Raw genomic sequence first — 12028 nt, forward strand, 5'->3', positions numbered from 1 at the left:
AATGTTTACAATATATTCCATTTCAAAGTACAATACACCCTATGTTATTGAATAGTTAAAATTGAGGTTTAGCTTTTAGATTTGAAGAAATGAGGGGAAAATAAAAATTAGATGGAGTTTTGTAAATCAGTGAATAAATACAATTTTGAATGGAAATCAGTTTCTGATTTATGCCTTGTTCCAGTGTAATGCAGTAGCCTAATGCATGTGTTAAACCTGTCACGCATTCATTTTCTGAGCCGCTAATCCTTATGAGGGTCACGGGGGCGCTGGAGCCAATCCCAGCAAACTATGGGCAATATGGGGGGTACACCCTGAATCGGTTGCCAGCCAATCGCAGTGCACAAGGAGAAGAACAACCATTCGCGCACACAGTCATACTTAGGGACACTTTAGAGCGTTCGATCAGCCTACCATGCATGTTTTTGTGATAAGGGGGAAACCGGAGTACCCAAAGAAAACCTACGCAGGCACAGGGAGAACATGCAAACTCCACACAGTAAGGCCGGAGCCCGGGACTGAACCCTTGCTTTTTTGCATTTCGGTGGTTTTAGGGTTAGGGTTGCCGTGGGATTGACATTCTCTGACCTCCATTTTTGGGTACAGTGGAGGATCCACCAGGTACATTTTATTTTCTTGAGCTTATTTTGTCTCTTAAACTTTGTAAAAGAGTTTCTTTATTGGTGCTGGACATTTTTTGTTGGCAGAAGGAAAGGGTAGCTACTCGATCATCATATAAAATGATATATTTGCAAATTTTCTCATCTGTCATGATGGAAATTACTGCCATATCAACCTGCAAACAGAAAATTTGAGTAAATACATCATATTTACCTCAATAAAGATAAATTCACAGAGTAGTTGCATAGAACTACAACAGCTTTAAATACGATATTACACATAATTGAAAGTGTCAGCACATATTAGGAATTTTTGTATGAAGTGTTAATGATTTTTTTAAAGTCAATAGTAGCCTACTGCTAGAATGAACAACGGTCTCACGGTTTGTAACCACGTCATATTAGTATTCCATGATATACACTTCGGAGCTCCGTAAGAAGACATACAGAGCATTTTTCTTGACATTTAACGATGCATGCGATAACCTAATTTACATTACAGACACAATGGTAGCAGCAACATCAGTGTTGTCACAGATTACGTGAAAAAGTAATTCAATTACTGATTACGCCTCAAAAAAGTAATCTTGTTACTTTAATGATTACTTCATTATCGAAGTAACTAAGTTACTTTAAAAGTAATCTATCAGTTACTTTTTACCCATTTTTCTCCCTTTGCGGCCTCAACATAAGAATGACAACAGAAAAATGTCATCACATGTAATTGACTTTCCGATGATTGAATTTAAAGGGGAATATCAGAATTTTTCACATAAGCACCGCTGACTCGCGCTATCTTAGCCATTCCAGAGCCCTGAAACTAACAAATATCTGAAAAATTGCTTGGAATTTGTTGAAGTCAACTCCACCGACCAATTAAACCCCACTAACTCTAAGATTAAGCCTAATGTCAAAACTTCTGAATTTCGGGTTAATGGTTAACAGCATATCAGTGCCAATGTAAAGCAATGCAAACTGACTGCACAATCATCGACAACACACAAGTGGAATTGTACCATGCAATAAACACAAAGGTGGTGGCACAACCCGGAAGTACTCCTCTCCACACACAGGCGGTCAATTTGGCCACAAAATGTGGCGGCAACTAAGCACTTTACATTCAATCTGACTTAGAACACATCCCACAGATGCTAAACGAACACATCACCTCATGGCATAAATGTACAACACGCATATGATGTAAACAAAGCTTGCCAACTTGGAGTGATGACTACCCGTCGTTGCTACGGCAAAGCTACGAAATGGCTGCGCATGTAGGGGGTCCAACCTTTTGCTGATACCCTCCAGAATGAAGGAAAAACACTCCCCTTCATTCATGGATATCCACAGATCAACGTTCCCTCGCAACGTCTCAACACTCGGTTCGAATGTCCACCTGCCTGCCCGCGCTTTTCTCAGTTCCACAACACATGTGACCCAAGACCAAACCAGGAAGTAGCTGAGAGGTTGTCATGGAAACACGTAATCGGAACCTTTTAATTTAGCAATTTCTATTCAAAATGCTCTTCGTACATGACTAAAATATTCTTCATTCTACATAAATTATGAGGCAATGAAAAAATAGTAACGCAGAGAGGCACTAAGGAAACTAACTTTAATCAGATTACTGGTGTAGAAAAATGAGCGCATTAGATTACTCGTTACTGAAAGAAAGTAATCAGATTACAGTAACGCGTTACTAACTAAAGCGTTACTGACAACACTGAACAACATACATTATGAGGTGTCCATGTCCATGCTGCTGTTTTGACATCGATAATGTTGACAGTTTAAATACGCACCTTGTCCGTTTTCATGCGCGTAATAGCCACTTGAGGGATATCTCTAGACCGCAAGAACCGTTCCAAGTCGTCCTGCTTCGACTTCCTTATAATAATAACAGTTCATGCAGATGAAGTTGTACTGATTTAAAAAAAATTTTTTTTACCAAATACCATAAATAAATCTATTAAAACCATTATTTAAATTAAAAAAAAAAAATCTGACATGGTAAGCAGTTACTCAAAATGTTACTCATTACTTGAGTACTCTTTTCAAAGAATACTTTTTTTACTTATACTTGAGCACATTTTTGGATGACTACTTTTACTTAAAGTAATATTATTTAGAAGAAACACTAGTCTTACTTGATTAAAAATTTTGGCTACTCTACCCGCCTCTGAATATTAGGATAAAATTAAAAAAGTACATTTAAATGTAGTGAACTGAGTAAAAACAAGGTATTAATTATGAATAAAAATAAACAAATGCTGAGGTACAAGCACTTTGTATCAGAGTCAAGAAATTTTCATCGGCAGGGGCTGGTACAGGGGCGCCGGAAGTCACTCACAGCAGGGGGTGCTGAGGATCTGTTTTAGTTTTTTCCCATCAAAAAACAGCCGTTTTGGTCCAAATTTGTCACGCTCGCTCGTTTTCTCCCTACAAGGCGTGCACGATGGCAGGACACACGCATGCCGGATAGTTTATGTGATACTACTAGGCTACTATAAAGACAGCATTCGATTTCACCTAGACTTCTGGTATTGGAAATAAAAGTGCCCGTGTATTATTATGCAAATCCCTGCAGCTAGACGGCACAATGACACACGAACACATTTGAAAACTAAAAGCTCCAATAAGCCTCCATTTAACACCCCCTTTTTACAACACTAAAATAAATTGCGCATGAATAAACAACAACAACTCCGCAGTCTAGATCTGCAGCTAACTTTTCCCCACTGGGCACTACTATAGAACTATCATCATAATCGTGTTCATTTTCAACCTCCAATTGAATTTTAGAAAATTTCACTGTTTTTTATGAGTGAAAATTCTTTTTTGTGCCATGGTAATGTTAATCCCCCCACAAAAAAAACTAATTTGTGAGCCAGAATTCATTTTTTTTTTGTAATTAGCATTTTTGCATTACTGAACAATGTATTCTAATTTTCCATATTTAATGACAGTATTTTGAATGATTTTGAATTTTTGGAATTTGGGGTCTGCTGTTTCAAATATTAAATGTGAAAAGTGTAGTTTTAAAGGGAGAGTATGATATAAATAATGCCACTTAACTTTGTAATGAAACGGCGAGCCGTATAATATGGATCCAATCTGTGATGCTTGCTGTGATGACTTCCTAAAAAATTTTAACAATAAAATCGCAACTGTTAGACATAAAATAAATGAATTACTTCCAACTATTAGGTCTGATAAAGTGGAGACTAAAAATTCAAAATCTCCTATAAACCCCTCTAAAATATTAAAGAACTTTACCACTGTAGACCAAATTGATGTAATTTCAATTATAATGTCCTCCAAACCATCAACGTGCCTCCTAGACCCGATCCCAACCAAACTTTTTAAAGAGACCCCGCCTCTAACTATTGATATTATCTTAAATATAATTAATACCTCATTAGTTACTGGCCACGTGCCGCAGTCCTTTAAATATGCAGTTATTAAACTGCTTTTGAAAAAACCCACTCTTGATCCTGATATTTTGACCAATTATAGACCTATCTCTAATTTACCATTTCTCTCCAAAGTCCTTGAAAGAGTGGTAATTAAACAGCTGTCAGCACCTACAGGACAATAGTTTATTTGAACATTTCCAGTCTGGCTTTCGAGCTCATCACAGCACTGAAACTGCATTAGTCAAAGTAACTAATGACTTGTTACTAGCCGCTGACGTTGGATTAGTCTCCATCCTGGTTCTGTTGGACCTGAGTGCAGCCTTTGACACAATTGACAATTGCAGAGATTAGAACGTGACATAGGCATTAGAAGAGCAGCCCTCTGCTGGCTTAAATCATATTTATCTAATAGGTACCAGTTTGTCAATGTAAACAAGCAATCATCACCGTACTCTAGAGTTAGTTATGGTGTGCCGCAAGGATCGGTCCTCGGGCCCATCTTGCCCGCTGTATATGCTTCCTCTAGGTAATATCATCAGAAAACACAGCATTAACTTTCATTGTTACGCTGACGACACGCAACTGTATTTATCAATTAATCCTGAGCAGATCAGGCAAGTGGACAAACTAAGCACCTGCGTCCGAGATAAAAATACCTGGATGAGCACTATCTATCTTCTACTTAACCCTGAATCATAATCACATCATAATCATTTTCGACCTCCATTTGAATTTCAGAAAATGTCAGTTTTTGTACAGTAAAAATTTCCTGCGCAATGGTAACATTAATCCCCCACACAAAATAAATTGATTTGTTTTTTTTTTTATAATTAGTATTTTTGCAATATTGAACAGTATATTCTGATTTTCCAAATTTATTTCATGACAGTATTTTGAATGATTTTGAATCTCTGGAATTTGGGGTCTGCAGTTTCAAATATTAAATGTGAAAAGAGTAGTTTGAGAGTAGGATATAAATGATGCCCTTAACTTTGTAATGAAACGGCGAGCCGTATAAAATGGATCCAACACAGAAGTTTGTGTAGAATTTATTACAAAACAAAACAAAACATGGCAACAGTGAACTTTTCCATTCCAATAGTGCCTTATTCAATGCGACCCCTGTAGGTGTCAGTTGGTGACCATGTTCTTAACAAACAAAAAACATTTTCAACACAAAACATATATAATCTGCAAAGTTAAATACAGAAATTAGTCCGTTTGTTTTCTTTCGATATTTATTTTTAACAAAAATGATATACCAAAACTTGACTTGCTACAAGAAAAAAAAAACAATTCTTGTCGTGAAAACACGACTTTCAATGAATGAAATATTTATTGACATCATCATCGGTATCATTGACAATCATTGACAATTACAAATGTGATTTGAAATGTGATTTACCCGAAGGAAGGAACCGAAGAAGACAAAGGGAGACGGGGGAAGCATATGCTTATCAGTTTTCCCATCCCCCCATACAGCTAAAGACACACAATCAACATGGTACAGTTACATACATTACATGGCAACAAACTGTACAATAACACAATCAACAGTCTGGGTTTACAATAACTCGGCATCCAGTCAAGCAGCTCGCGGTTGTTGACACAGCAGTCTCTTGCACAAAATTAGTGGTCTGAATTTCAGGGCGTACAAGGTTATGGCTTTGTCATGTCCTTGACATTCTAGCATCTATTTGCTGTGGGAACATTTTGTTGTGGCTATGTGTGTGGCAACAGTGATTATGTGTTATCGTACATTCCTAAGGTGTAGATGGTGGCAACAATTGGCACACACAAAGATCACTTTAATAGTTTCATCAGACATGAATGTATGAGGAAAATCAAACAACATGTTGTACATATTTCAGTGTTTCCCATAGGATTTTTTGAAACTGTGGTGGTGGGCTGCATCGGAGTCGGACAGCCTCACCATGTCGTGCCACGGCGAATTTTTTTTTTTCTTCTTCATTATTTTTTTCCCCCCAAGAAGAACCATAACAAAGATATATTTGAAATATTTCATTAGCTAGGCTAATGTTATAGCTCTCAGCTACGGTACATGTATGTAAAATGCGTAGCTGATTACAGCTACGTTACCCTATGTAATAATGCGACTTTTTTTCACGTAGCAATAGTACGACTTACATCTCGTAGTGACTCAGGGTTGGCAACCCAAACTGTTGAAAGAGCCATATTTGCCCCCCCCCCAAAAAAAAAAAAACTGATACAGTATGTCTGGAGCAGCAAAAAATTCAAAGCCTTGTACAAGCCTTATAATTATCAATACTAGCTATATTAGCCTACTATAAAAATGACTAAGTTGGCTAGAAATACATAATTAGCCTTCATGATTAAATGTTTATTTTCCCTGCAGTGGATCCTATAGCGCACCACGTGACTACTCTGTTGTACGATGCCACCACAAGTTTAACTTCATTACAATATTAATGAATTGAAAGAATGTTTGTGTCATGTTTGTCCTCCTAGAAATCCTATTAAAACAAAAAATATATTTCCCTTCCCCATCTTTTTCCATTAAAGAAAAAAAAAAAAAAAAGCGCTAAAGAGCCGCATGCGGCCCGAGAGCCGCGGGTTTCAGACCGCCGTCGTTGTCCTCCTTTTTCCTTTTTATTTGACCCTCGTAAGTACTACATTACCACAACAATAACAGTCCTTCTGTCAATTGACCCATTTACAGGACTGGGGGAATTCTAATAACCGTGTAAAGACTTTTACTTGATTCGGTGAGACGGTGAATAGTTTTTTCCCCATTGTTCGTGAACTAAATTTCCACACAAACGCACATCGAGGTACCATTAACTTAGCAAGGAGAGGTATGAGAGTCATTTTTCGAGTGTCCCAGAGCTCGCGAAATTGAGGGGGGGGCATTTATCAAAGTTTAGTCAGCCGTAATTGTCTGAAGTTGGCGCGCCGGTGTTGTGCCGAAAAATAGCCACTCCACGCGAAATGTCCCCCCTGACGGGAGCGCCCACACGTCACTCGTACAAACAGCCTTTTCTTACCAATCGATGGACACGGAAACGACGTTCTTGTACCGTGAATATGTATCATTTTACTCTGCTTGAACTAATAAATATTTTACTGTGACCAACACTCTGAAAATAGAGCAAGGCTTTATTTTGGGCCCCGCCTCTCCGCGCAAGTTCAATCAAAGTTTGCTTTCCGTCCAAGACGGCCGTCCACCGCTCACTTTCGCCGAAAAGTCCGATCCAAACTATTGTAATGCCCCGGCTATGGGGAAGAAGGCGAGAAGTCTGTATTTGCTTACCCACTTGATTGTGGTAACAATAATACAGAAAAACAATAACAAAATAACAGCGTGCTGCTAAGACATGCGACCGCTATCTCTCGCTATCTCGCTCGTTCTCCCATTCTTCCTACTCGTTCCCCTTGCGTCTCTTAAATAAATAAATAAATAAATAAAATACTACTCTAAAAAGCTACTCTACTACCCGCGCGCGCTCTCGCGCGTAGTAGAGTGGAGTGGGCTACAGCTGTGTAATCGGCTGACTGACGCATCTGATTATTATCTTTTTTTTTTTTTTTGTCGGCGGGGGGGGGGGAGGCAAACGAGACTGTGGCGGGCCGCCACAGTCTCGTTCATTTGTGGGAAACACTGTATTTTATCCCAAGATTAATGTCTCCACAGCAAAAGACATGCTTATTATTCGTTTAAAACAGTATCTTTTCCATACTCAGTAAGCTGAACATTTGAATCAGGAGCTCTGGAGACACAGAAGATAATTAGGTTTTTACGATTGGGGATAAGGAGCTCGGTTGTAATACATTCCAAGAGATTGTCATCATAATTGCAACAACCCCTCCTCCCTTAGATGCCCGATTCATTTGTGCCATGTTATATCCTTGCAAATTGAAGTCAGAGCCTTTGTCATCTTTAGTAGATAATCCTTAATGTGTTCAAAATTCTTGTAGAGACTCCTGCCGTTGACAAATTTCAGCTTACTGTCCACATCCACAGAGTTGTGGACCGCTGTGTAGTATGTACAGTTATCCAACATGCTATTGTAGAAGTTGTGGTCCGGATCAAGCTAATCATTTGGGTCAATCTGTTCATCCAGTAGTAATCGAAGTGTGGTTTCAGATGTCATCATAAATTTTCGAGTGGGGTCAGCTCCTCAAGACTCCGTATAGCTTTAATCTTCATATCTTGCATCTTGATAAGGATCCTGCAATCTGAGACCCAGGTGTTGGCTATTTTCCCAGCTTTCTTGAGTTGACGTGCTTTTCTTGCAATTTCGGCATTTCGGCGAGTCAAGTTGTCATTCAAAAAAATCTTCGACCCTTACAGGTGGCGCCGCTGGTTAGGCAGGGCAGTCTTGGTCTTGTGGTCTGCCAGCTTCATGAGCACCGTCGCCGGTCCTCTCCCCCCAGATGGGAGCAGAAAGCAGCGACGGATGTCCAGCGGTTCCATGTTTATTCCATACTCTTTCAGCTTAGCCCATGCCAGTTGCGCCACTGTATCACCTGGGCTTGGCGTCAGTTTAAATCCCGAAATGATGAGCTCATTTGCGCCTCGGCACTGGTCGAGATTGTCAGCCAAAATTTCCAGCCTTTTGATGCCAACATCTCTCTCCTCGATCACCTGCTTGAGTTTCTCGTTTTCAGCGGGCATTAAATAGAGCTCTCTGGCGATTTCTTGGTTCTGGTTTTGAATCAATCCAGTCAAGAAGACCTCCAATTTCTGTATGGAGGATTTTATTTCAACCAAGTCTCCAGGTTTCAAATTCTTTGGAGCCATACTGAGAGTCGAGCTTGCTGGCCCTGAGTTGGCCCTGTACCCTTTACTTCACTTTCATAGTACTTTTTTCTTGTTCATTTTTCTTTATTTGGCCCTCATATTCAGTCAATCACGAGTAGTATTAGTAATTGAAATCAAATTATATTTACATTAACCCCCACACAAAAAAATCATTTGTGAGCCAGTATTTTTTCAAATTATTTTTGCATTCATGAACAATGTATTCTAAATATCCATATTTATTTAATGACAATATTTATGAATGATTTTCAATTTGGGGTCTGCGGTTTCTAATACTAAATGTGAAAGTGTAGTTTGAAAGGGAGAGTATGATATGAATAATGCCAGTCGGCGAGAAAACCAAGGGAAAGACGTTGATGGCCAAAAAAGATAAAACACAAAATGGCAAAGGCCAAACAAAAATACAATCACAAAAGTACCACAAATACGAACATAACCCCAACCCTAACATAACCTGCATGCAAAATCTGATGAAGCCAGCATGGATGACAGGCAAAACAGTCACTGGCCACTGCTTCTCATGGCAACACACGTGTGTCTCTTTATGCGATCCTTCCGAGCGAATCTTTGACCACAAACTGAGCAGGAAAAAGGTTTTTCACCAGTGTGGGTTCTTGTGTGTTGTTTTAAGTGTTGGTTCAAAGTGAATCTTTGGTCACAAACTGAGCAGGAAAAAGGTTTTTTGCCAGTGTGGATTCTTGTGTGTTTTTTCAAGTATTGCTTTTGAGCAAATCTTTGACCACAGACTGAGCAGGAAAAAAGTTTTTCGCGAGTGTGGGTTCTTGTGTGTTGTTTTAAGTGTTGCTTCCAAGCGAATCTTTGGTCACAAACTGAGCAGGAAAAAGGTTTTTCACCAGTGTGGGTTCTTGTGTGTTGTTTTAAGTGTTGCTTTTGAGAGAATCTTTGGTCACAAACTGAGCAGGGAAAAGGTTTTTCGCCAGTGTGGGTTCTTATGTGTATTTTCAAGTATTGCTTTTGAGAGAATCCTTGACCACAAACTGAGCAGGAAAAAGGTTTTTCGCCAGTGTGGGTTCTTCTGTGTACTTTCAAATATTGCTTGTAAATGAATCTTTGATCACAAACTGGGCAGGAAAAGGGTTTTTCGCCAGTATGGGTTCTTGTGTGGTCTTTCAAGTATTGCTTTTGAGTGAATCTTTGACCACAAACTGAGCAGGAAAAAGGTTTTTCGCCAGTGTGGATTCTTGTGTGTTGTTTTAAGTGTTGCTTCCGAGCGAATTTTTGGTCACAAACTGAGCAGGAAAAAGGTTTTTCACCAGTGTGGATCCTCATATGGGCATGACAATTTTGCTTGGTAAGAAAGGTTTTCCCACACTGAGAGCATTTGTAGAGTTTGTCGTCAGTGTGAGATTTCTTCCGACCATCATCATTGCAAGGTGAGTGTGATGCGGTGCCACTTCTGTCTGATGGAGTGATGAAAATGTCTGCCTGCAATCCTTCTGTTGAACTGCTGCTGCAGCCGCTTGGAGGCTCCGCCCCTCTGTCAGCCTCATTCGGACCATCTTCACTCTTCAAGGGCTCACCATTTGACCTAGCGATATGCTCCTCCTCTTCCTCCTCTTTAACGCATGGCAGCTCTTCCTCCTCCTTTTTGATTGGAAGTTGCTTCTGTTGACAGGGCTCTGGCTCCTCCTCCTCTTTGATTTGAGGGAGCTCAACATCCTCTTTTATGCCAGGTGATTCTGGCCCGTGCCACTCAGCAACAAGATATCTTCTCAAACCTGCCAGAACAAGAAAACTATTAATATATTTTATGGACTACCACCACGTCTAAAACAAGTACATTGATCCCTTGCGGTTCCGTGGATTCAGTGCATGGTGCGGTTTTTAAAAGTATTTATCAAAAAAAGATGCGGTTTAATTTTGAGGCGCAAGAGACATTGTTTCGCATAGAGATGCGTCCGAACATTCTGCGCTAAAAACTATCGGCCAAAAATAGCTATAAAGTGCAATTTCGGTTGAAGTGCTTTGAAGACGAATCGTGTGAAGAACCACAGTCCTCTTGTGATGACGTCATTAAAACAGCGTATTATTGAAAACCCCTTTACTGAGACATTCGGTATGGCGGACAAGCGAGCGGTAGCATAAAACAGCAGCTCCCAGGTGGTCTAATCCCCCCTTAAAAAGAAACACCGCGAAGGTTGATTTAAGTGTTTAAAACAGTTTTAAGGGGGGAATAATGAAGAAGACAAGAGGAAGACCTCATGCGAACGCTGAGGATGAAGTTTTATCGTCATGTGAAGGCGACGAACACGCTGCAGAAGCTACCGAGCTAACCCAGACGGCAAGCACTTAGGCTATGAAGATTAGCGTAATTGCCGAAATCAAAGAGATTCGCGCCGATGTCAGAAAACAGATCAACAAAGCCACCAGAAAAATTACTAAAGATCTCGCCGACTTCGGAGAAGAGTTAAACGAGAAACTCTCTACTCTTAACACTGACCTAAAAGACGTGAGTAACAGGATTGAGGACGCCAAACGGAGAGCTTCGGAAATGGAGGCCCTCGGCGGGGAGTAGAGAGAAGTACTCACCCACACTCTGGAGTAACAACAGCGGTTTCAGGACCAGGTCAACGATTTGGAGGCACGTATGAGGAGGATTAATATCCAAATTCATGGCATGATCGAAGGTTCGGAAGGCGATGACATTATGGAATTCATTGAGTGTTTCATTAAGACTAGAGATGTCGGGTCCGATCACGTCATTTTCAAAGTATCGGAATCGGCAAAAAAATATCGGCCGTGCCTTTTTTAAATATATATATATATTTTTTTATTAAATCGTTTTCTAATTGTATTTAACGTTACAGACATAATATGTTACACTCATTCAGAGTCTTTCGTTTAGGCTTAAGGTAGTGTTATCAAATTTATCCCGGGTAATTAATTTCTTTTTTTTTTTAAATGTATCTCGTTAAAATATTTAACGCAATTAATGCATGCGCTGCACGACCCACTTACGCACAGTCGCTCTCAATCTGTAATGACATTGTTTTACCTATATAGAGAGATAAAAGACAGCGTAAATTGAGTAGAGTGAATTTTGGCAGCCTTTGGAGCCTTTTTTTCCATTGGCTAAAGCCTTACAATTCCCCTTTCTATGATTAGAAATATCATGGGAAGCAATGTGGGGAAGCAAGGTAGCAATTGATCTTTTTCTTAACACCTTA

At 39.6% G+C, this 12028-nt stretch overlaps 1 protein-coding gene across 3 annotated transcripts in view; it reads right to left on the reverse strand.

Moving 5' to 3' along the window:
- The window catches only part of LOC130928063 (gastrula zinc finger protein XlCGF57.1-like), a 64221-nt gene that overhangs the window by 21721 nt on the left and 30472 nt on the right, over positions 1 to 12028 (reverse strand). Inside the window, exon 3 of one of the 3 annotated variants that reach the window (XM_057854279.1) lies at positions 3555 to 3759. The exons of 1 other annotated variant lie outside the window; for it this stretch is intronic. In XM_057854279.1, coding sequence (XP_057710262.1) covers positions 3758 to 3759 — 2 coding nt within the window. In that variant the 3' untranslated portion in view covers positions 3555 to 3757. Of the gene's footprint in view, positions 1 to 3554; positions 3760 to 9341; positions 10580 to 12028 lie in introns of those variants that run through there. One more of the 3 variants, XM_057854276.1, reaches the window with a different exon arrangement.

The sequence above is a fragment of the Corythoichthys intestinalis genome, chromosome 13 (assembly GCF_030265065.1).
Source record: "Corythoichthys intestinalis isolate RoL2023-P3 chromosome 13, ASM3026506v1, whole genome shotgun sequence".
NCBI classification, from domain to species: Eukaryota; Metazoa; Chordata; class Actinopteri; order Syngnathiformes; family Syngnathidae; genus Corythoichthys; species Corythoichthys intestinalis.